Raw genomic sequence first — 26894 nt, 5'->3', positions numbered from 1 at the left:
TCCTTCCTTCCTTCCTTCTTCCTTCCTTCCTCTCTCTCTCTCTCTCTCTCTTTTACCTCTTCCTCCTCCTCCCCTTCTTCCTCTTCTTCCATTCTTCTTCCTCCTTCTCCTCTTCCTCCTCCTCTTCTTCATAGTGAGGCTGAAGAATAGTGTTTTATCCAATATATCTAATAAGTGTTTTTTTAAAGAGTACTTGTAAATTTAAATTTTTTATTATTCCCCCATGTCCAGCCTCCTCACAAACCCAACTAATTCATTTTAACTGACAAGTTGTTGTTGTTGTTGTTGTTGTGGTTGCTGTTGTTGTTGTTGTTTGAGCTTTGGTTTGGTTTGGTTTGGTTTTGGTTTTTATTATCTGACCATCTTAAAGTAATTGAAATTGGCATGCCACTCCATAGCCACACGTCTGTTGGCTCCCAGGAGCTACCTGTATTAGGATTCATTTGCACTACATCTTTAGCTGTTTGTGCTGAACAATCGAAGTGTTTCCTGAGGTCTCCTGGATGTCCTATTTCTGGTGTAGTTATGAGACTAGGAGGAGACTGCAGCAGAGTGTGAAGGGGATAAAGACATGGAAAATTACAAGGGTAGAAAATGTCAATTGTTCTTCATATAAGTAATTCTAGGTGAAATCAGAACAGTGAGTTTAGACAATTAATAACAACCTTCCAGAGGCCAGGGTAGGTATGGCTTGACTGGGACCTGTTTATCTTTTGGCTGTGCAAGAAGGAGGAACATGGGCATTAGATGTGCTGTTTCACACACACACACACACACACACACACACATATATATATATATATATATATATATGTTGTGGCTGTAATATTCCCTTTATGGTGCCATAATTTTATTTGTAGATTCACTGTTGAATGAAGAGGGGTATCACCTTTTTAAATTATAGCCTGGACACTTGACTGATAGAGTTCACTGGGATGTCATTTCATTTTAATCCACTAGGACAAGACCATTCTTAAGATTAAAAAAAGAAAGCAATTAACTAGTGTTATTTGGATTAAGTGCTTTAAAAGTCTACTTTTACATTTAGGTAAAGAAGCCATGTATGGCAGTACATGCCCCATGGAAGGTATTGTTACATGTGCAAGGCTAGCCAGAGCTATATAGTGAGTCATTGTCTTTAGAATCAAAGGAAAATAACAACAACAAACATACTGTAACAATCCTCTATAATCTAACAAGATTTTTAATACATAAAATTGTCTTGAATCTGATGCTGGATACCTCATAGTTAATCTTTGTTTTTATATGATTTAATCTGTCTGCATGTTCAACTTTCTCATAGATAATAGTAACAGGTTCAATGCAAAACAAACTCAGCCTATTTTCACAATGCATAGAAATTTCAGCACATGGAGATTGAGAACTTCACCAACTGACAGCTCTTAGTTTTCTTCCAAGGCAAGGATTTTAGAAACCTTCATCAAGTAGGCAGAGGTCCAGGGGTCATATTACTTTGAAGAGACAAGATGTGCACTATATCCTGTGTCTCTGCTCACAGCAATGAATCTCCAGTCAACTGCACATGACCCTTCTTGATGGAAAACTCAATAAATAATTCATCTGATTTCCACCCATGGAGTTATTGCTGGTATCACATATGAAACTGTCAAGTACTGGATGTCATGAGCCTGCAATAATCACAAACTCTGTGGGAAGGTGGAAGACACAGGACAGATGGTCAAAAGGATTTGAGTTAATTCAGATATTTAGAGTAGGCCAACTCATTATCTATAAGAAAACTTAGAGAGAATTTCAAAATGTGCACATAGTTGAAAGTTTTAATTAATGTGCCCATGCATGTGTGTGCATGTGTGTATAGCTGTAGATGCTGGAGGTGGTCATATGTCAATGCCAGGTGTTTTCCATTATCACTTCCACATTGTTTTTTGAGACAGGGTCTCCCACTGAACCAGGGGTCTACAGTCTCACCTAAATTACCAGGCCAGCAAGACCCTCGGATTCACTTGCCTCCAAATGTCCCTCTTGTTTCAGCATTGGAGCTATAGTTGTGCCTCTAAGTCTGACTTCTAGAAATGTTAACTCTGGTCTTGAGCAAAGCACATTATAGCCTGATCAATCTCTCCAGTCCCCCTGCCCCACACTCTCATTGCTGCTGTAAATTTTCAGCAGAAAATGTATTATTTGAATTAACTTGTGGAAATAAAGATTTAGAATAGTTCATCACCCCTCCCTGTTTCATATTTCTCCTATAACACTATCAGACACTTAAGAATCTTTATATCTTGCTTCCTTTTCTTACCTCTCCAATTAACATACAGCTCCTATTGCTTGCAAAACAATTCCTTGCACTTTATGAAAATTCTAAGAAATATTTGCTGGATGAATGAATGAATGAAGTGACAAGATCCCTGTATGAAATTGAACATCACTTCAATAACATTCAGAGTGGGTTTGTCTTTATATTTAATCTGTAGTCTCACAGTTGTCATGAAAATAAAGATACAGAGAATCATGGTTGACAATTCATTCCATTTGATAACTAATAACACACTCTGACTTATTAAAGGGGCTGTGTTTCACACATCTACTGCCATCATCAGAAATGCCAGTGTCTCCTTCCTCTCATCTCTGTCCTCATTTCACAGATGAAAAAAAATTGAGATTCAAAAAGGAAAATGTTTCAAAAGATGCACAGATAGAGGGGAACAGAAGCTGGATTTGATCTCTGAGCGCCATCTGAATACAAGCTCCATATGATTGCTCTTTCTCAGAGGAGACAAATTCAATTTTAAATTTAATTGGTATAGTAGCTGTCCGGTAATGTTGTGGAAGTAATCTCATTTCTTTACTCTGGACAACCATAAAGACACATGAACCACAAGCTAACAGAAAGGTCATAATCACACATAATACTTATGCAGAAAACTGGTATGGGTGGATATCTCAGTGGTTAAGAACACTGGATACTCTTTCAGAGTACCCAGATTTGGTTTCCAGCAACTACAGAGCATCCAATGCCTTTTTCTCATTTCTCAGGGCCTCATATATGTGCTTAACATATATAAAAGAAAAATTCACACACATAAATAAAAATAAGCATATCTTAACAACAACAGTAACAACATGGTAGTTGGTCCAAACTCAAGCTGCTGGCACCTTTGTTATTAATCTTTTTAACAAGGACTATCTTTTTTTTTCTTTATTTTATTTTCGTCCTTTTCCTTCAGCCTATGAATATCAACTAAGAGTGCACATATTCCTACTCTGTAGTTCTATGACTTTTGTCAAAATGCCACTATTCTTTGTAGATTTTCTTTCAGATTGCAACTTAAGTTGACAATATATTTATTGCACTGCACTCTTGTCATGAATAAATACCTTAAGAGAGGTACACAACTGTCCTCTGAATTCAGTTTTTTCTCAGTGAATGAATTCATGATCATATCATACCTTTGACATTTGCTGCTACTCTAAAGAGTCTATTTCTCATCTAAACATTGTACGTAATGAAGTCCCTAGGTGATTTTAATGTAGGCATTCTGGAGCCTATAAATAGTAACTGATTCCACAGGTAATGACAGGCTGGGCTTCTCCATTGCCTTCCTCCTAACAATTCCAGATCCTGATCGAGGAGTTTTATTGACCCTGACCCTATTTTTGAGGAGACACAGAGCAAAACTAAAATGGGCAAGTCAAACAAGTGAGCAAGCAGAAGTCACAACCAACTGAAAACATAAGCTCAAGTCATGCCCCTCGTCGTGGTTTGAGTTTGGAGATTACTTACATGTAGATTCTGATCTTAGGTACAGAGTAGATCTGGAAAGCATGCATTTATTTATTCTTTTTAATCTGTCTCTCTCTATCTGTCTCTTTGGTGTGTGTGTCTGTCTGTCTGTCTGTTTTACATCTGCATGTGTGGCTGTGCCATGGCATTTATGTGGATGTCAGAGGGCAAACCTATGGGTTGCATTCTTACCGTCAGCTTTGTTTGAGATGAAGTCTCCTACCCTTTCCAGCAGTATCCAGTAGGGCAGCTAGACCATGCACTTCTGTAGATTTGCCTCTTTCTGCCTCCACCTTGTTGATAGAATGAGTGGGATTACAGAAGAACACCATTGCACTGTATTTACCATGGGATTCTCAGATCCAAACTCAGGACCTCATGCTTGTACAACACGTGATTTTTCCACTGAGCCATCTCTCCAGTATGGAATCTTGCTTTTCTTACAAACTCTGGAGTAAAGCCCATAAAGATGTTGTCAGTCAGCTCTTTGAGGGGCAGTAATAGTGCTTCAGCCAATGTCTATCAAACCTGACAACTTAAGTACCACCCCTTCCTGTAGTCCCCAAGGAGTTCCTTTCTATATCTAACAGAAATCATTGTCCAGAAAGTTTGCTAAGACATTGTGTCTCCTAGACACAATAGGGAAGCTGCACCCATGAAAACTCAAGAGTATAGCTGCCTAAACACGACCACAAAAATAAGAAAAAAATCAATACACATGCAAAGGTGGAACTTCTGGACCTCTACCCCAGATAAAGAGATATAGACAATTATGATAGTGTATTTCTGTAAGTTTGAGTTTGTCCTCCTGGCCCCGAGCTACAGAAATAACAGCTCCAATACTCAAATAATTTTACAAGGTCCTAGGCCATATAGCTAAGCACATTACTTGACTAGCTCATACCTAATAAGCCATTACTCTATTCTAAGCTGCACCACATGGCTGATTTCCCGGTCCTCAGTTACATGTAATCATATTACTCTGTCTGAGGCCAAACTTCCCTTGCCTGCCTTTCTCCCAGAATCCATCCCTCTGTGTGTGATATCCCACCTTCTAATCCTGCCTCAGTTCATTGGCCAATTTGCTTTGCACTGAAAGGTGAGTATTTTTACACAAGACACAAGAAATTATCTCTACAGACAATTAACAACCACTGATACAGGGAGAATTACTTTCCCCCAGGATGGATTCTCTAATTGGTACCAAGTGGTCATCCACGAAAACATGCACATACATGCAACACTAATCAGACTCAGCAGGTTGCAGGTTACGTTTACAAATTTGTGAGTTTATATGATTCATAGCCAACAAAAGTAATTAAGGAAAGAGAGGCCATGGATTTGAGAGAGGCAGGGAGAGAGTGGGAGGGGAACATGAGAGAGCTTGGAGGTAGAAGCGGGGATCATGCAATTAAATTTTAATTTTTAAAAACTATAAAAAACAAAAACCAGTCCAGTCACTATCAACTTTACTCAGCCACACATTAGATGTCCTTTATTCTCCCCCTTCTACCAAAGACAGAGACTAGGTTGGAATATTTTCTTATCAGTTTTTCACACATTATCATAGTGGGAAGGAGTTCAGCATCAGAGTCAAATACAATGAAGGTACAGCTCACAGCCACCACTTATACATTGTGGGAAAGTGACTCAGCATTCTCATGCCTTTAAATTAATAATAGTGATTTTCTTGTCTTGTCTGGAAAATGAAAGTCCTGCAAGGTATACAGCACAGCCCCTGTAAACAATGCTGTACAGATGTTAGTCACCTGAACTCAGCGTTTCTCCTGTTAAATCATCTTCATTCCAAGAATCTTGAATTCTCTAAAGGAGTCTACGTCCTACATATTCAATGGGCTCTCATACTCTCCCCTTTAAACTCTTTTGCAGAAATGTTATGGGATTAAATAAATTAATATGCATGAACACTTGGAGCCTTGCCTGTCATATAGTTATTACCCAAGATGGCTCAGCTCTTAAACTTAACATTTACTACAATAATAATTAGCTTTCTAAGGATTTTTAAATGTGCCCCTCAGCCAGCCCTTAGAGTGTAAATCTTGATGGTGTGGACTGCATCAGTTTTAGTTGCCTCCAACTACAAACCTTCTGTGTCAGTGCCTGGCACACAGTTGCCTTGCATAAGATGGACAAATGAATGGCTATAAATGTATGGCTGGATGAATAAGCATGCACTTTTGCCTTACAGAGGATGATATCTCAGAAACAAAACCATGGGAGATGCTCTGCAAGTGTAAAGCCAACAGGAATGGAAGGCAAAATTACCTTAGAGAGGTAGCTGGTCCAGAGAGGTTAGGAAAGGAGCCATTTAAAACCTTGGATATAGAATCTGAAGTTATGAGTCAGAGAGAAGTGAGAAGAGGAAAGAATCTTGGGACATGACTGCTAGCAGATAATAACCTTCCAAAAATATGAGCTAACTAGATTTATCTGATCAAATGTATCTGGGGGATGCTTTGGTAAATAAAACATGAGAAATGAAAAAAAAAAAACCTATGAATTTCCTGTAGAAAGGTCTAATGTGTAACCTGGGGAAGGCACCTGGGTTTCCCCAGTTCGATACAGTCATGAATTTTGAGAAACTGCTGGACCATGTGGAGATAACAGAGGGTTAAAGTCCCAGAGCATTAGCAGGTAATGGACTGAGGTTCAAGGTTATAGCAATCTCCACAATTACAAAGGCAATGGCTTGAGCTAGGACTAATGGGAGTGGAAAGGGGGTGGAAGATTCAGAAATATTCTGTGTGAGAAGCAGATCGCAGGGAATGGCTTTATACATATTGCATTTGGTTGTATTATAGTTACTCTCCAGTAATGTGCTCTGTGTTTGAAATCTATAATTTGGCATCAGTCTCCTCTGAGGGAGAATGATCCTCCAGCAAAGCACTTCTAGGCTGCTTTAGCCCCATCCTATAACTACAGTCCTTTTCCTGGTAAATGGAGAGAACATTTCCCGAAACCTTGTACACTCGCTGAGGATATCAGGTAAAAACCAATAGCAAAATGGACTTAGGGAGAGAAACAATGCCCACAAAATCCCTAAAGAACTTTTCCGTGTATCCTCCTGGAGTCTATGGATGAAAGTTACAACTTGCATATTACAGAAGAGACTGAGGCCTATATGCATCACTTGTGGCCAGACATACTTTCCCTTCTGGATTTGGATTTATTTTCTCTCATGAAGTTCAGTGCTCTGAGACAATGCAGGCAGAAACATTTTTCTCAGGAATTCTGCCAGGATAATTTACCTAAGCTTTTGTATCTTGGAAAATGTGTCAAGAGTCCAGGAGGTTACCCAGAACACATAAACCACTCAACAGGGGTCTGGATACCATGTAACACTCAAGGAAGGACCTGCTCCTTTCTAAGCTTAGGAGGAGGTAAACATGACACTGCAAATTGCAGTTGCTGTGTTTATGTGTTTAGTCCTCTGCCAAACTTCATCCAGGAGAACTCTGTCTCTTTTGACTCTCATGAGACTGAGGTTTGGTTAAACCAGCACCTAAAAATGGTTAGGTGCAGCCAACTAAAAGTCTGGGACCTTTCCCCTGGATGCCTGCCTGCAATCCCAATATACATTTCTTTTATTAATGAAATCTTAACTTCTTGAGAGTTCCATGCATGCATACAATGTATTTTGACCAACGTCACTCCCTCCTCTTCTTAACCCTTTTCATTTCCACTCTGCTTCTCCTCAACCCTCCCGACTTCATGTTTTTTCTATTTTTAAAAATAACTTACCAAGTCTAAATTTTATTTCCCATTTACCCATTGATATTGGACCATCCTCTGGAATATAGGCCTTAATATGGCCTACGAAGATGTATAATCTCAATGAAAACTGACTTCCCTCTCCCCGCAGCCTTTAACTGTCCCAGCTCTTCAGCTGAGGGTGAGGCTCATGATCCCCTCTCCTGTTTTGTGATGGAATGTGGATTGGTTTGTTCTCCTGCAGATATCCACAGTTGGTGTTAATTCAAGAGTGCAATAACCCATTATACAGAAGCCTGTTTCCCTTGGGTCCTCCTTGACTTCTAGCTCTTACAGTCTTTCTGTTCCCACTTCCACGGTGGTCTTTTAAGCTAAGCATCGCCCACCCCATTTGTAGCGGATCTCCCAGACACTTGTATTTGTGCTTTGACCAGTTGTTGAGTTTCTGTATTAATGAGCACATATATCTCTAGTATGCAGCAGATCCATGAATCCACAGCCCTCCATTTAAAACATTTTAGCACATTATTGAGCTAGAAGGAGAGGAACCTCAGCTCTGCTGCTGTCTTTCCTTTGAAGTGAATTCTCCATAGAGCCTTGGGCAAGTCACCAAGCTTTGCTTTTTCCTTCTTCTTAGAGAAATTAACTCAGAGTTTTTTGAGGACATGAGATTGAGACTCTAATTTGTTTCCTTCTGGGATAATCACTCATACAGCAGGTCTAACCCTACAGCAAAGGCAACTGATGCCCCATGCAGTTTCTACAATGTATCACTTTATACCCCAGAATCTCTACAGGTGTAAGTTAACCATCTGAAACCACCCAGCTAATGCTGCTGAGGTGGGAGGCTAAGGCTCCACCACCCTTTTCTCTATCACTCCTTGGTAAATGGTCTTTACTACTCAAAAATAGACTAAAAGAGAAAATGGCACACTGTAGTTATATCTGCATTTTTCATTAAATGTTATAATTTTGAATGATTTTGAGAAAAATATTCAAATTGTAGGGTATATTAGTGTGAATTCAAGTTCTACTCAATTTTGGCTGTAAGGCTTTAGACACATAACCACCTTTTAGATGTCTGCCAGTCATTTGCCTAAGGAGATATATTTTAATATTGTCTCATTTGTTGTTTGCTAGAACATAATGAGATAAGATAAGCTATCCAGAGTAGTAAAGTGTTGCACAAAAGGGTAGAGTCAGGGAGAAGCTCACAGATGCTCCACTACACAGAAGCACGGGGTAGTGACCAGGAGAAGCTTACAGGTGCTCCACAAGCTTCAAACAAGCTGTATCAGTAAGAAAACTACAAATCTAAGAATCCTAACATTAAAAGAAGAAATGCCACAGGAAGAATTAGCCAAAGGTAATTAGTAAGTGTCTGGCAATGGTTCTCTTCTGATAGAAAAGCAGTTTGGTGAAGGCTTTTGGCAATTTATGCTGTCTTAGCTTAGGGTAAGAGGTTGCTACTGACATCTAGTGGGTAGAGCCCATGAAAGCTACTAAATATCCCACAATGTGATTTCACCACAATGGATGATGATATGGGAACACACTAATAGTGCTAGGATTGCATAATCTTGGACTATTAGAAGTTCCTCATGTTCAGAAAGAGGTGAACCTTGTTTATTCCCATGCTGTAGTACCTGGTAATATGCTCAGTACAGACAGGGTCCTCCAAAACCATCTGAATGAAGACCAAAGAAAACCAGATAATACAAGCAAGACAGCCCTGGTTGTCAGGGACCGTCTTAGGGCCTGTTGGCACCTTTTTGTTTGCTTTTCAATCTTCTTTTTCTAGCCTCTCAGTATTTCTCCTGTCTTTCTTCTACCAAGCACTGGGAAGGAGGCAAATCACACCAACTGTGACGCTGCTTTCCAGGAGTGGTAAACACTGCTTGTAAGACAAGCACGACAGCATTTCTTCCAGTTTCCCTTCAAAGCACTCTATTAGGCAGACTGCAAGCCCATCCAAAAACCAGTGGATTCCTTCTTATTCCTTCTCTAAGCATGAACAGACCAATAGCACATATTCCCTGACGGTGTCTTACCAGGCTAGCTAAACTTTGACTTTCAGAAAATACATTCTGTATGTGAAACAAAAGCTATGCTTAGGTGAGGAATGGAAAATAAAGACATTTCATTATGGAAGTAAATGTGTTATATCTGTTCACTCTGTCCACATCTTGCTCGGTACCCAGTGTCTGGTAGGGATCCTTAAATAGTTGTTAAATAAAGGGGTAACCTGGTAACCAACATTCCAATCCTTTCCTTAAATTTGCTCAATTTCTAAAAAACTTATATCGTGCCATCTCTTCACAGGGCCATAGTACATGACTCTAATACTACTGGGCAACCTCATCCTCACCAGTGAAATGCACTGGGCGGACCCCTCAGTGGCTTCGTAAGCAGATTTAGGATAGAAGTTGTGTTAGCACAATCACTGTAAAACCTAATGTGAAGCTCCATCTCTCTGTGGAGTGGGGAGTGATCGGGGTGCTCCTACCTCAGCTCGGTCCTTTCTCTATTTTTTCAAAAATATATAAAGACACACACCCATGATCAAAAAACCTCCTTTAAAGGATTGCATTGCTCTTGTGCTGATGTCAGACTCAAAACTAGAATTGATTTTTATATGAATACTAACAAGACCCCTGCTCCATTTGCACACTAACCCATAGAAAGGCTTTTGAAGTTTAAGACTTCTCCATACCTCTTGTCTTTATACCAGCCACTTTATCTCTATGCAAGGGGTTCTTTGTAAGCACTCAGCGATGGATATGTTTAAGGACATACATCTATATCTAGAAGAAAAGCAGAAGTAAACAGGTTGGATGGGGTAGGATTCAATGCTGTTTATTTGGGACTTAGTGATCTCTCTCAAGAAGGCAGACTGAAAATGATTTCCTTTATAAAACTGTTTCCAAAATTAGTTTTTAAGGGATGGCATACATTTGATGATCCCTGGGGCTGAGCCCAACACATTTTCTTCAAGCAAAAGTCTCTGTTTGGTAGCTCTGGCTACATTTAGAACCCTCATAAATACTCATCAAAAAATCAAAGCAATCCACATTTCTTTACTGGTGTTGGATTTAATAGCACACTTGCTGATTAAACCACAAGATTATGTCTTATTCAAGAATAGGAGAAAAGTGACTACAGAATTGTGTTGTTTCCTCCAAAGAAACTGTCAGCTTAGGAATATTTCACTGTGCAGTGTACTCTGAGCTTTTAACTGCCTAACTCTCTCTGTAAATGGTAGCTCAAAACTGCTACTCATTAGTAAGCAGATCACGTCAGAAAAACCCTCAATATTGTGATCACTTCAGAGCTTGACTCTGGATGCCACCAATGGGTTTGTGTTTGTTCCTTTGCTTTCTTTATATCCCTTTGAGTTTTGGTAAAATGTAGTAAAGATATCCTGAGCTAGACTTTATTCTAGCCACATTCTTAGGGTTCAGAATCCCGTCAGGTAGAATGGAGACAACACAGTGTCTCCCAGAGTTACCACGAGTGCTGTGCCCTGCCACCATGCTGCTGCTTGAGGTGAAATTTGAAACATCTTGGTTCTGTGTTAGTCAAAATTTTCCCCTGGAAGACTTTTCTGAATTTTATTGGCTCAGATGGATTTCAAATTCGGAGCTCAGTGCCTGGGTGCAAAGGACTCAGGGCTTCAACTCTGTCACACTGCTCAGCTCCCATATCAGCAGATGTGTGTAATTTTTAATTACCTGGCTTACAGAGAAGCAATATTCTAATTGAAGCCCTTTCCAGTTAGACAGAAAACAAAAAGAAAATCACAGGGGCGACTGAAAGGAAAGTGAGAATTCTATAAAGTTCTCCCAAGTGAATCAATTCAGTTGAAATTGCCTTTTATATTTTGCATCCATGACAAGCTGGGTGCTTTGAGACACTGATATTTCTAAATTTTCTTGGCATTTTTATTTGCATTCTTTGTTCAAAGACTGAAAGTCAGGGGACAGATTTGTCTTGCTCAGTTACAGGGATACCTTAATTTAGCCACATCTGCATATTGTTCTCCCCAGGCTGTCTTTCTCCCTACATTCACATCTTGGTAGCTGCACAAATTGAGTGTTTTTTAGGCACATAATTAGCCTGGAGTTACAAAAGCACAGTGTGAGGAAAAGGAGGTTATCTATTGTCAGAAGAAGAAAAGATACCCGTGGAAACGCACTGTGCTATGGTTAAGTGCCTGAAAATCACCATGGCCTATGAGCTTCCCATAGGTTATGCTGACAAGGTGAAGCCCTGACCGGAGGATGAGCATGCCACTCACTCCATCTCATGTGCATCATTGTGTCATCTTATCAAGTTGCACACATTCTCTGTCTCCATTTTCCTATCTTAAAAGTTAGGAGCTGAGATTAGCCTCTTCTGAGTGGCTATGAAGACCAGGAGAGATAAGCCAAAGTGTGTATTTACAAACTGGAAACAATCAAGGCCTTTTTCATTTTGCTAAGACAAAAAGAAGATTTCATTGTGGAAAAATTCAAAACCAGTTTATTATTTTTGTCCACAGCATTGGGATTTTTGTTCCTTAAAATAGAGTATGACAAACTTTTCTGGACATGGTATCCAGGACTTGTCAGGAGGGATACAATTAAAGACCATGCAGACTTATCCCAATTCAAACTAATGGTTGACAATACTAACTTATTGAGGTTACTGAGGTCCAGTGACAGTGCTTTCATGTATGGAACCCTGAGTCTTTCATAATAAGCTGACAAAGAAGAAAGCAGACACTTGTAATTCACCATTCCTTCAAACTCTACTAATTAATCTTGTGGAGTAGCTTCATATGGTGACAACTCCATTTACAGCTCATGACTTTACATGCAACTTGTTACCACTGGCTCTGAAAGAATATCATCCAAAAATGGATGTCGCAAGGAAGAAGGGAGTCAGCTGTGTGTGCTGGAGAGAGGACAGGGCCTGCCCACTCCTAATGCTTTCACTCAGCTCAAGAATGAAAGCCACGCTTGATTTTTTTTCCAACAACCTACCTGCTAAGGCATACTTAGTTCCTGCAGTGTATACGTCCTCTGAAGTTGTTCTGGGAACGCATTCACTGGGATCAGACAATGGAAATAGTTAGGTGACATGGGGGGAATTTATTTTTGAAGCTACAGTAATCAAAATTCAGACTGATCATCAAAATGAGCAGCTCTGTGTTAGCATGCAAGTAAGAGGTGCATTGCAGGGCACCCTGAAGGCGGCACTCAGGAGGGTCAGTTCATTCCTGGGTAGATATCACTCTCTCCTTAGAGTTAATCTGAAACCATGTCACAGTCCCAAAAAATTGTTATTCAAAAAGAATGTGTGCCTCAGAGTTCTAATTGAAATTCCCAACTTTACTTTAAAAGTCTAAAAATTGCCAAGTTTTCACTTCTAATTTATAGGTACCCTAACTTTTGTTACAAATATATCCTGTAGTTAATTTACTTTGAAAAAAAAAAGCTATGTAGATTTGCTGTGTGACAAAAGAAAAAAAAAAAGAAAAAAGAGTAAAGCGTGTTTGTTTCCATTAGTACAAATAGTTAATCACCTTACCATCGGTATCTACTGTAATCATATTAATAGATTTTCTCCCAGACTTCTGAATTAACAATAAGGAATCCGGACCATCCTCTGCCTTCAGCTAACCAGGTGATGCATTCAGAAATCATGAATCTGAACAGATGTGATCGGAAACCCATTCTGCATCAGTGTGAATTAATAAAAGCAACTTTCCTCCTGATTAGCTTGAGCCATGGCCACACTAGAGGCCAGCACTAGGCATGTGGCAGATGGTGGCACAAACACCCAAAAGAAGACAGTCAGAAAAGAAACAATGGCCATGTGAAGCCCAGCTTTTCATACAATGCAAGACATTTACTTTAACAATATGGATACTTTTTGGTGTAGAAATTCAGTTCTTTTAAGAAATGTCTCAGAATTGGAGAGGCAGCTCATTCCTTAACTGTAGTTTGGTATAAGACCTTATGAATTTAACATAGTATTTGGAAGATATTTAAAGAGTTGAAGATATTCTCACAGTGATACTGGTGAAGAAACTTTAATTAAAATTATAAGCAAGTTGTGGCACAATGAATATACTCAGAACATTAAGTGCCCTAAAAAAAAGGCTGAGATGGAATGGCATTACATTTTTATGAAGCTTAATATAACTTTGCTTAAATAGTTTTCTTACTGTGTTAAAAAGAAACCCAGAAACCCAGTACATACTTTTGTAGCTAACGTGAGAATTATACTATATAACCCAGTCTCTGTGGTTTAAACATGCATAAAAGAAAGCAAAGTTAAAGGGGAAAAAGAAATTATCACCAATTTTTTTTTAAATCACATTGGTAAAGAAAATTATACACCCCAAATGTACTTATACATGTATATATACAGAGAGAAAGAGACAGAGATAGGCAGAGACATAGAGAAAGAGAGAGAAAGACAGAGATACACACACACACACACACACACACACACACACACACACACACAGACACAGACAGACAAAGAGAGAGGGACAGAGAGAGAGAGAGACAGAGACAGAGAGAGACAGAGAGAGAGAGAAGCAAATCAATAGAGATGAACTTACCGGAGCAAATATCACCATACACATTTACAAAAGAATTGATAATCCAACTTCCCTCTCCTGAAAAAATAAAGAGGTTGTCTCATACTAAAACTGAAGCTTCTCTGTCCTCAGCACCAGCTCCTGTCCCTCTCTTTATGAAGCAAAGGAAAAGGACAAGAAATCAATGCAGAGGGAAAGTCAGATGCTATACCAATCAGATAGCAGCTTCTGCCTTCTTGCAGAGAGATGGGAAAACAGTCATATTAGTAGACACTGACAGCCCACAGCTGACTACAGGAACCTGATACTCCCTTGATGTGAAGCTGGCTGCTTTGTGGGGAGGACGTTACCTCCGTTGTGCACTCCCACACTTGGCTCTCTGCTCACAACTGCAAGTGCAGGCTGCTTTGCACAAGCACGCTGCATCATGAGCAGAGGCACCAGCTCCCCTCTTACTCAGAGAGCCCCCTCCTCTCACCACAGCACTTAAAATCAAACTGTGAGCTGAACCCAAGCCAGGAACTTGCATGTTTAGGGTACAGGGAAGCAGTGGTTTCATTAAATCCTCTGGAATAGATTTGCATAGATGAGGCAAATGTATGTTTGCTTTTAAAAATTGCCCTTGTTTTTATGGAAATGCATGGGTGTTGTGCATGGTACCCATTTGGAAATTCATGCACTGTCCATAAATAATCATTATGGTGATGGCACTGGAAGATAGCTTTTCAGGCTCTGGGGACTATGGAAGGGACAAATTATAACTTGGTGCTCATTCATCATGACAGTGTTAATGAAGACTTGTGAAAATCACAAAATTGAAAAGCTGGCAGAGGCTTAAACAAGACTCAAATTTCTTTCTTTTACAGAAAGAAGTGGCACTCACTTCTTCAAGGGGCATCAGTCTGGATATCCAGAGGCTATTGTTCTGGGAGGGTGGGTCAGCCTTCACAGAGAGACTCCTCTTGGGTGCCCTGAGGATATTGTCTAACCCACTGAAGGATATTGTCCCCTGAATATCTGTACTGAATTACAGAGGGAATCCTGCAAGTCTGTGCTCCCTCTGCCCTGAGTAAGAGGTCTAGTGTGCCAGCTTTGTCTATTGCTCAGGTACTAACGTCCCAACAGAAAGGCCAACAGAGTGCCACGTGTTTAATCCACGGTAAGTAATCCAGAATCTGCCATGGGTCTTATTTATTCCTCTTTCTGTTTCTGTCTGTGTCTCTTTCCTCTTCTCATGTAGACATCTGGACACAACATAGTAACAACATCATCAGTTATTTTCTAGCACTACTTTTGTTCCTGTGATGAAGGGGAGGGTGGGATCAAAGAACACCCGCCAAATGTGAGTAAGAGTGAAACAAACTGAAATCTCCTGCTGCTTCTCCTCTCACTGGGAGATTGTGAGAACTGACAGCCTTTTTAGCTCTCTGTGCCTTAGATTTCCCTCTGTAAAATGGCACACTAACATTTCACAGTTCTTGGTAGGGAGATGTAAAGAAGGAATGAAAGATAGACGAGACAGTGCTTTCAAATCCAAGTGTGTGCACAGGAACTTTGGTTTGCTGTCTCTTCCTCACTTGGTCTTTCTCCATTGTGTGTTGCTCAGCGGTACTGAGGATAAAACCCAGGGCCTCAAGCACTTGGGGAAAGAGTGCTAACACTAAGTTTAGCTCCAGGGTCACAGGGTGAGATCTTGTTCCCAGTGAATAAGCAAGTCTTCAGGATGCTTAAAATCTTCAAATTTTGTGAACTCTATGGTCCTTTGAAATTCTCATAGGATCCTATCCCTCAGTGCTTGAGCACACACACACACACACACACACACACACACAAAATCATGGTCACTAGCATATGCTTATTGAAAAGTTACCACATCACAATGAGTGAAATTAAGTGATGAAGCCAGTAAAAGGCTACCCATCACTAAGCACTTATGAGTACTTATGAAATCAGTATTTTCAGAATTATTGAAGGCAGAATTGGTGGAAGGATTGATACCTCATGCCAAAGGCCACTGTTCTGCCATGTGACAAGCAGCAGAGTTAAGACGCTATTATGCAGCATTTGGAGACCTCGTACTTCACAGTTTCCTATCTCTAAAGGATGGCCAGTGAGCACTCCTAGTCGGCTTTGTTTATGAAGAGACTTACTTCAAGTTTTAAAGAGCATGTTCTACATAATAATCATGGGCATCATTGACTGTTCTAGGTGGTCTTCTAAGTGGTATTTTCATATAGCACTTTATTTGGTCCTCAGAGAACTAAAACATCATTGTTATCCCAATTGACAGATAAAGAAGCCAAGACCCAAAGAATTATGTGGCTTGCCTGTGAGCACATGGTCAATAGTTAGTAAAGCCTCATGTAAGACTAGGCCAATACACTTACCCAACTGTCAAACAATCTACTGCATTGGTACCACAGTGGTGCTTAAAGCATGATTTATTCAGTGGACAGGGATAACTAATCTGTAATCACTAATTTGCATAAAGACAAGGGCCCTGTGAGACTTCGGAGCATAATTTTAAGGACAGCACAAGGTTCCATCTTGCTATTTTAGTGATAATGCTGCATGACCTTAGGTACATCCCTAATGTTTGTGTTTCAGTTTTCCTCATATTTAGATTTTATAATTTCTCTAAAAAGACTTTCTTGGTCAACATAGATTAGATAAGACTCCAAAGCCAATAGGCAAAGGGTGCTCTTCTCACTAGGTTAGCTTCCCCCTAAATGAGTGCTCAGTGGCCAGCTCACTGTTGCTCCAGACCAAGCATGCACATGTCCCAAGAATCTCCTACCCATCACCAGCATCTCCTATTGCAATGGATTCTCTGTGGGTCTTGTTAATTCCCTAGTAGTCTAGAAATGCAGAAGTTACCATAGTGAGTCCTGTGCTGTGTAAATCAGAACAATCACTTGACTGGGAATGATACTTCAATTATAATCCAGTAGACTTAAGAAAAATGCAAGCTCTTCACTGTGCCCTCAAAGCCTTGAGGATCTGGCTCTATCTACTGTTTTATTTCTCTTTCCTCTCTCTTCCACAAACTGGCTTTTCACCTGCAACTCTTCTACCTAAAGCCCTGGCTCCTGAGAAACTCTCCTGCTCTCAGTGTGCCTGTTTGTCCTTCACTCTTCCCTTTCTCCCAGGGTCCCATTTAGAAAGTAATCCTTGCTGTCTCTGTGCAGCTCTGCCCTCTGCATTAATATGTCTGCATTAACATAACAATACCTTTTGTTGTGTTGTGAGCTCTGGCTTCTGTCTTTCCTCCCTCCTTCCCTCTGTTCCTCTCTCTTCCTTACTTCTGTATTATTTAATTATCTCTTTGCTCAAAGAAGCAGCATCCACAGAAGCATGAAACCACCTCCTTCTCTCTCTCTCTCTCTCTCTCTCTCTCTCTCTCTCTCTCTNTGTGTGTGTGTGTGTGTGTGTGTGTGTGTGTACATGTATAGTGTTCATGAATGTGGGGTCAGTGACAATAGAAACTTCACTATCATTCTTCAGAAGCTATCTTCTTTGTTTCTTTGATACAAGGGCTCTTAATGGCCTGGAGTTTGCCTACTAGGTTAGGATAGGGGGTCACCAATCCCCAGAGATTCTAGGACTTCCCAGCTGTCTTTGTCTTTCTGTCTTTTCATGATATGGATTTACAAGTGTGTGCCTCCAGGCTCAGCATTTTCACTTGTGTTCTAGAGTGTGGATGTAGATCATGTCTATGAGGCAAGCAGGTTACCAACTGAGCCACCTCCTCATCTAAGGAAGCCTCAAGAGGACATTTGTGCAGTTTCAGAATGTTGTAGATATTCAGCAGGTATTTGGTGGGTAAGTAAGTGGCTGACCCAAACAACAAATCAACATGAGAACAAGCAAGGCTGGGCAACTGTAAATAAAATGAGCTCATTAAAGTGACTTAGCCTTGAAGCATAAGACAAGGGAGCAAAGCAATTGCTTCATTAACATTAGCGCAGTGGTTCTCAACCTTCCTAATGCTTTGATCCTTTAATACAGCTCCTCATGTTGTGGTGACTCCCAACCATAAAAATATTTTGTTACTACTTCAAAATTTTAACTGTGCTACTGTAATTAATTGTAGTGCAAGTATTTAATATGTGACCTCCATGAAAGGGTTGTTTGACCTACAAAGGGTTCATGATCCATAGGTTGGGCACCAGTGCTCTAGCCCCACAGAAATGCCTGGCTCCCTTGAAGTTCTTGTCCACAAGTGGGGCTTGGGAGCCAAGGATCCTGTCACCTAGATTGTCTCTACCTTCCAATTGAGCAGACCATTCAGTCAGCTGCTACTCTCTAACATGTAATCAAAACTGATAGAAACAGTGTGCCCCTGTTTGACGGCTCTTTTTGAAAAATGATATTAGCACAATTTCTACTGCCTTGAAATAACATTTGTCCATTATCAGATGATTAAAAATAGTCAACAGTGTTTTTTAAGCTAAGTATTTATAGAGGGTAAGCAGATTAAAATAATATCTGAGTCTCTGAAAACTTCATTAGCAATGCTAATTTCCGATATGGTCAGATCTTCGGTTCTGATCTTCCAATTGAGCATGGCCTTCAGACAACTTCAAAAGCTCCCCCCCCCGCCCCCCCTCTATGAATAGAAAAGCTTGGCTCTGCTTTGGTGAACTTGCTCCCTTACCTTTAGAGTTTCTTTGTTTCAACATCTGGCTTCTCAAAAGGGGTCCTCTTCCAGGGTTGCCTGCTTAGGGGTCAGGCAGTAGGAGGCCTTACCTTCTAGCTTTTTAAGCATATAACCAACAGAGAGGAAAATTCCAGGGCCAGAAGGATCTTTGCATAGCAGTGGGGAAGGGAAGCAATCAAAGATAAGACTATCTAGCCCACACTAACAAAGGACCAGGATATTAGCTAAGGCTCTCCAGACAACTTTGATTGTTTTAAGCTGCAGCTTGAGAGCACTTAGAGTCAATCCATTTATGCACCAAACTTGAAATATTTAATGATGCCTTCCTTACAGCTCCTAGCATGGATAAAATGTAGTTTATTCCAATATGAGTAAGTACAGAGAGTTAGGACAGAACTTAAGCAGGATATCCTCACCCGCACCCTGTGTGTGTGTGTGTGTGTGTGTGTGTGTGTGTGTGTGTGTGTGTGTGTGNTGTGTGTGTGTGTGTGTGTGTGTGTGTGTGTGTGTGTGTGTGTGTGTGTGTGTGTATGTTGAGACTAGATTTCATAATATAGGCCAGGCTATCTCCAGTTCAAGTCAATACCCCTGCCTGAGCCTGATGAATGCAAGGATTACTGTCATGAACCACCACACTTGGCTTTTTACTATGCTTGTAGGAGAAATAATGTTTTCTTCACTGTCTTTTTCTTTATCTAATACTCAGTGAAATAAATGAAATTAATATGCACCCAATGTTTGTTAGATCATTGAGTATTCTCTGGAGAGCTCAAGGCTGAATTAAAAAAAAAATGCCAGAAGGAGGCTACATGTTGGTTGATTAGTGAATCTATAAACTACTTCCAGTGTCTGATTTGGTTGCTTCCAAACATAGTTTTATAGCTTGAATGAAGAACTACAGAGAACCACTAATATAATCGGAAAAGGAAAAGTTTAAGTTTGCATTTTGCTGCTGTGGGTCTCTTGATAGCAGTGATATGAGTCTACTGTTAATTCTTGCGTATTAGCTTAGCACTGGTCTCACTGTATTTTATTTGACTACCATTGAGTCACATGAGTTAGACGCTTTAGATACAATTCAGTAAATTGGCTAAGTCTACACAGATGCTACTACACTGAGGATTTGAACCTGAGTCCAAATTCCAAAGCCCAAATATTCTAAATGCTTAGAAAGAGAGACTCCATGGGGTAAGTATTTAGGTATCAGCTTTTTGATTATGGTTTTCCCAGTTTGTACTTACTAGAAATCAAAAGTCATATTGCATACTTCTGAAGGATTACATCTGTTGTCCTGGTATCTAAAAGTGGCCCAATGATAAACCACTGGTCTGTAGAGTCAATCATTCTGCCCCATTTCACAGCATATCACAGCACCCTCTCCACATACGGAGAGTACCAAGCAAGACCTTGCCAACTTATTGAAAGAGGAGGCCATGCAATGTTTGTCTTGTAATACCCGGTTTATTTCACTTAACCTAATGTCTAAGAGTTTCCAAACTTCATTTTCTTCACCTGTGAACTGGGTCTGGTAACTCTGTCACCTGAATATATGCAGAGAAATCTAAAGATAATTATCATGGTATGAGCGAAATGCACTCCCTTTCTGCTAACACTCCAGGCTAGAGAGTTTTGAGAATCAAACATTTGCAAAATGGCTTTCTGCTTTTCCTTTCCTTCCAACAAATTAGGTTACAATCCTTTTGTTAAACAGTCATGCCTCCCAAACCCAGACTGCATTACAGCTTCTAATAAAAGTGGACAAAGCTAGAGAAGATGAAAGTCTGTTCCCCCTCATCTAGCTTACAAAGTGCTGGATTTTTGAAACCTGAGTGCTTTTACAGAGTCGGTGTTCTGTTATGGGCAGCTCGATTCTGACTCTGTCTGAAAGTGGCTCCCATTTTGCTCCTTCCCACAGGCCCAGTCTTGGGAATGGACCTCATTATGATGCTTTCAGGGGAGACCAAGAAAAATATTTTAACTTGAGCATTTGTTTTAATGTGGGCACTAATGTGTCTTTATTTTGCTGAGGACTTCTTCTAGCAGAGGTGTATTATTATGTTAATTATTATGGTATTATTATGCCAAAAAGAATTCTCATAATTTTATTCACCAAAACCCCCCTCCTATATGGGAGATACCTCCTGTATTTCTGTTTCACATGTTTCAAAACAGTCCTGGCACTGCAATAGCTATAACTCCATGACACATCAGCTCACCTGAAAGTATTGTAAGAGCTAGAGTGCAACTTGACAGTTTTCTTTCTGTAAGCATAACATGAAATTTATTTTCCTCTAGAAGTTCACTATTTATCATGCAGGACCTTAGAGTACCGTTCAAAATGCCATGTGCCTTTGGACAGAAAAAGACCCTGCTTTCTTCTGGGCAGATATTTCTAAAATAGAAATGGTTTTACCCCTGTTTTTCTTAAAATTTTAGCTCCTTAAGAGACTAATTTCCCAAGACTTCAAATGATGCAAATGAAAGGAATCAGTGTGAAGAACAGGACATTCAGACATTTCCAGAATATCATTTATCTCAACTCCAAGAACAACATTTCTCCTTTTATTCCTTCAAAAGTGCGGAAGTGAAAATTCCCTGTGAAGAATTGTAATGCCACTTGTTCTGACATTAGCTATAGGACAAGGAATGTCAGTCTGAGACACTGCTCAGAAAGAAGAAAAAGAAACAGCATGCTCTTTCTGTTATGACCCCCCCAATGCTCCGTGAGTCTAATCTTGGATCAGCTTCACATGCTTCCAAACTTAGACCTTCTGAATCAGAAACTAGGATGGTGGGTGATGAGAAATCTGAGATTTACCAACTCCTAATCCTCTCTTCCCATGGGGTGTTTGATGGAATTTTTCACAGAGCTTCAGGCCAATGACGGCATCAAGGTATCATCGACAAAGCCACTATAGGTGTCACCCAAGGCAAGTTTCATGACTAACAAACATTTTAGGTAAGAAGAGGTATCTTATACAAGGAGAGAAGTTGGCTGCTGGGAAGGGTGATCCTGTCAGAATGGTCATTAACCCACTCAGTCCTCTGGCTTGATGGAGGCTTTTGTTTCAGCGAGCCTGCCCTCATGCTCTCATACACGAGACAGAAGTAATACAAATGGCAGAAGTCTTCTTTTCTGTGCCATCAGCTCGTCTATGTAAGTTACCCATGGTCAACCATGCCATATGCTACTAAATACAGGACTCTAAAATCACTGGTAATTTTAAGTGCTGTGCTTTCAGGTAGATGTGATGGAATCCTGCATTGAGCAATCCTCCCTTCACAGATCTTGTCTCTACCCAGTGTGGCTCTGCTGTGCATGTCACCACTGCTAAGTTACCCAGCAGCTACCTCATATGCCATGCTGACTTGCAGTCTCACTGTGCTTGCATTCAATTGTCCCCCGTGTTAGTAGTGACTGCTCCAAAGCATAAGCTGTGGTACAAAAGACAGACCAGGGCATGCCACATCAAAAGCCAGGGTAGCTTTGGAAGCTTGTGGCAGCAACCATGGTATGTACAGGTCTTTCAATCCATAGATTCAAGCAGTCATTGCTTATCTTTGAACATATCACTCTGAGAGTTGTGACTACTATACTTAAATACCATGTCTAAGTACCTCAAATGACAACTCATGTAATCCTCCTTAAGATGCAAATATTAAGCCCCAAGGCAAGGATGAAGAGATGGCTTAATATTAGGAGAACTGGCTGCTCTTCCAGAGGACCTGGGTTTAATTCCCAGCATCACAATCATTTCTGGCTCCAGTTCCAGGGGACCTACTGTCCTCTTCTGGTCCCAGCAGGTACTGATCATGCAGGTGGTACAAGAACATACACAGGTAAAATACCAACAGACATAAATAAACTCCTTTTTGAATTTTGTAAAAGCTCTGGGACCAATGTAAGTCTTCCTTGAGCCAAGTTGTCTTCCCTAGACTTTGCATATCAGCTCACCAAACCTGCTGTCCTGGGTACTACCATAGACTTAGGCAAAGCTGCCTGAGGCTGCCCTGCCCATTGACTTCCTACAGAAACAAATAGATAAACATGAGCAGTTAGTTTAGAATGTGATTCTGTGAAAGGGAATGGGGACTTGAGGCAGGAAGATAATAAGGATGCTTATTAAGGATGACTAATCTCCCTGCCTGCTCTGGAGACAGGGGAGAGGAGCACACTAGAGAGGGTCTATGCAAAGAGGGCAGAAAGCTTGAACATCCATCCTTCCCTCACCCTGCTTTTCCTGCTCTGGGTCTAATGCTCTGGGTGCTCTTTATAGAGACCCTTCTGTGCAGAAGGAGGCTCAGGCTGGAGCAATGACTGCTGCCATTCGAGGGCTTGGTGCTGGAGGCAGGGGTTTCAATGTCTCCTGATGTCATGGGGGAGGGGGGATGAGTATGGTGCTAGTTCACCTGATGGGAAAGAAAGGAGAGGAGAGGAAACCATAATCTTACTTTTGTATTTATGAGAGTACCAAGAATGAAGATGTTGATTCTGCCTCCACCTGAGAGCTCCTTTTGTCTTTGTTCGTTTTGATCTTAATGGATTTGCTGTCTTATGCAACAGAGCAGGCTTGCCTTACAGCTATTATCCTCAGCCCTCTGCCCTCTGATTACTCTGTTCTTCCAACACAGAGTGCTGTCTTTTTCCCTCTGTCTTGTCTTGTCTTGTCTTGTCTTGTCTTGTCTTGTCTTGTCTTCTCTTCTCTTCTCTTCTCTTCTCTTCTCTTCTCTTCTCTTTTCTTTATTTCTTCTTCTTTTTTAAATTTTTATCTATCTATTTATTTATTTATTTATTTATTTATTTATTGTCACTCCGTAAACAGCCACTGTATCCCTTTCAGGAGTTGCCCCTCCCCCTTCAGGTAGTTTCAATTTCACTCTGTGTTTTGTTTTGTTTTCTTTTGTTTTTCAGCTGTTGTCACACTTGTCTTTCTCTTAACCCAACGTCTTGCAAGTGGGAGTCCTCAGTGGTGTCTTTTCCTGCATGGGCAGACTTATTCTGTATAAAGGGATTTCAAGCTTCTTATTAGTTCAACCTGACTAAACCTTTCACTCTGAGCACAGGAGGGTGGAAAAACAGCTGTTCCCTTTGCACATTTTCAAAATCCTTTTAGTTCATGCAATGGTATGGATTTCAGTGTCATACTTTCTGCCCTCATCTCATAGTCAAAGTCACATCACTGTCTGACAGGGACTTCAGCTGCCTGAATGGGCACAGTTGACTTAGGTTCACCAGGTCAGTGCACCAACACTATCAAAGAGATGAAGAAGTTGAAAGTGTTGTTCTACAGGGAAGGCAGCAAAAGCTGCTCAAATTACTCTCCAAGGTTTAAAGCAAATTCCCATTGAATGCATTGCTCAAAAGCCACTTTCCCTTTTAAGAGTGCAAGGATGTATGTTACAAACTCATAAGTATCCTTCAAAACCCAGCCCAACTGGGTGGGGGAGATAGCTCAGTTGGTAAAATGCTTGTTGAGCAAGCTTATAGACCTGAGTTTGATCTCCAGAACCAATGTTTTAAATGTTTTAAAACTACTAGTAGGACATCAATGGGAGAAGAGGGCCTTTGTCCTGTGAAGGCTCTATGCCCCAGTATTGGGGAATGCCAAGGCCAGGAAGTGGGTGGGTTGGTGAGCAGGGGGAAGGGGGAGGGAATAAGGGAAGGTGTTTTTCAGAGGGGAAATCAGAAAAGGGTATAACATTTGAAATGTAAATAAAGAAAATATCCAATAAAAAACCCAAACATATCCAGACACAAAATAAAAAAATAAAATCTAAAAATGAAGTGTGCCCTGGAACCCCAGTACTGGGGAGTCTGCTGGGCAGTCAGCTTAGCCTACTTGGTGAGTTCCAGGCCAAGGAAATGCACACTCTGAAAAACTAAAGCCAAAACCAAAAGATTAATGATGCCCAATGTTGTCCTCTGACCTCTAACATATACATGTATGTGTAAGTACCACACATACATGCACATACACATGCATACATGAGCACGCATGCATACACATACATCCATGCACACATATGCATACACATACACCCATGCATGTACACACACATATACATACACATGCATACATATACATCCATGCACACACACACACACACACACACACACTAGCTCACTAGCCCACTGAAGAGGGAAGGGGAAAGATATTTATGAAGTGATTATATGTATGACATTTTATTTATTTTGTCATTTATTTTCCTAGCACACAGCAAGACAAAAAATAATGCCATTATCCAGGAAAATAATGAGAGGTTAAGCAAAAGTCTAGCTCATAAGTGATTGATTTAAATTTTGAATTTGGGTGTCTTGAACAGCAAAATGCACCTATGTTCCAAAAGCTTATGTGGCACTCCATTCGCATGTATGGGATATGTACATGCTTGAGCACATATATATCTTTCTGAGGTATTCTGCTAAATCTTCCCAGAAACCTAGTTAGGTATTCTCAGCCATCTTCTACAAAAAACAGCAGAGCTGGCAAGTTGGATCAGAAGATAAGAGAGCACCTGTTGTTCTTCCTGAGGAATAGGGTTCTATTCCTAGCACCTACATGGTTGCTCAAAACCATCTATAACTCCAAGCTTAAGGGATCTAATGCTCTCTTTTGGCCTCTGTAGGCACCAAGCATGCACATGGTGCATGAACCTATATATAGGGGAAGCACTCATCAAATTAAATTAAATTAAAATTTAAAATTTAGCCGGGCGTGGTGGCGCACGCCTTTAATCCCAGCACTCAGCAGGCAGAGACAGGCGGATTTCTGAGTTCGAGGCCAGCCTGGTCTACAAAGTGAGTTCCAGGACAGCCAGGGCTACACAGAGAAACCCTGTCTCGAAAAACCAAAAACAAAAAACAAAACAAAACAGCAAAACAAAACAAAACAAAAAAACAAAATAAAATTTAAAATTTAGAAGGATAGCAGGTCTCTTTCTGCCTTGTCTTCTGTGGCTGCAAAGTGGATGATCTACACCTCAATTACAATATTCATATCAACATTTAAAAATTATACTCATGTATCTCCCAAATATGAATATTGTGTGCTAAAGACTGGGTTTCTTTCTGTGTATGTGTGTGTGCATATGTATGTGTGTATGTATGTATGTGTGTGCATGTGTGTGTGCATGGGTATGCATGGATATGTGTGTATGTGTGTGTGTACATGTATGTGTGTGAGTGTGCATATGTGCATGAACAGCCTCAGGGTGAGAATGAGTGAATGAAAACCTGGAAAAAATAAATTCACCTTATGCCTTAAAACAAAATGAAAAGGTAATTCAATGCTTTAAAAAGGCACATGAAAAGATCTTTTAACGATGCAAGTTTATAGATTTCAGTAGACCACTGAGTCCTCTCCTGTCTGTATCACCTTCACACTGAGCTGTGTGTCAAGGATTTGGCTTCTTAATAACCTGGCTTTTGACAGTCTCCAGATCTAGACAAGATCCAGGAGCCAGAGGACACATCAGCAAAGCTTCCATGTTTACTAATGGTTATGCTCCTGACTCAGATTAGAGAACCCTGGTCTTTACTTGGAATGTGATTTTTCTTACTTTACAACTAACACTAATAAGGTAGGTTTCTCTACATAGATTGAAAGGTAGAAGAAACCAAGTAAAATGGCACAGACTGCCAGAAGCAGGCACACAGCACTCTGTGGGAACAGGTTGGGGCAAGAGAACAATAAGGAGGAGAGTGGAAAGCACACACAGCACTCTTACAGTATTTTATGTGAGAAAAGGAAGCCCTGGCGCATAGGCTCTGAGGATGATGCTGCACTGCAGCAAAGAATATATAACTGTAAACAATAACAACAAAACCTCTTCAAATGTTTTCTCTCAACTATTTTAAAGCACAGACTATGAGCAACTTATCAAAAATAATTTCTGTTCAAAATCATTATAGCTCTTAAAGAAAAACACAAAACTAGTTTTGGTGTTTAAATGGGCAGAATTTGTGCTATCAGAAATCAGTTATTAAGAAAGAAATGTTCCCCAAAACTTGCTGAGATTGCTGGAGTTTTATAGATACCTGTTTTATAGAAGGTGCCAGCCATAGTAATGTGCAGCATATGCAGTAGGGCTCAGAATAACCAAGAAATTGCCTAGCTACACTATACTTGTGCTCCAAGATAACC

General features: G+C 40.4%; 1 protein-coding gene across 3 annotated transcripts in view; it reads right to left on the bottom strand.

Annotated features, from left to right (window-relative positions):
* The window catches only part of Synpr (synaptoporin), a 323140-nt gene that overhangs the window by 147333 nt on the left and 148913 nt on the right, over positions 1 to 26894 (bottom strand). Inside the window, exon 1 of one of the 3 annotated variants that reach the window (XM_021182225.2) lies at positions 14112 to 14502. The exons of the other annotated variants lie outside the window; for them this stretch is intronic. Coding sequence (XP_021037884.1) covers positions 14112 to 14135 — 24 coding nt within the window. The 5' untranslated portion in view covers positions 14136 to 14502. Of the gene's footprint in view, positions 1 to 14111; positions 14503 to 26894 lie in introns of those variants that run through there. 3 annotated transcript variants of the gene reach the window in all.

This window comes from Mus caroli, chromosome 14 (genome assembly GCF_900094665.2).
Source record: "Mus caroli chromosome 14, CAROLI_EIJ_v1.1, whole genome shotgun sequence".
Taxonomy (NCBI): domain Eukaryota; kingdom Metazoa; phylum Chordata; class Mammalia; order Rodentia; family Muridae; genus Mus; species Mus caroli.
Note: the sequence above shows the minus strand (reverse complement) of the source record. Positions and strands in the feature narration are given on the sequence as shown.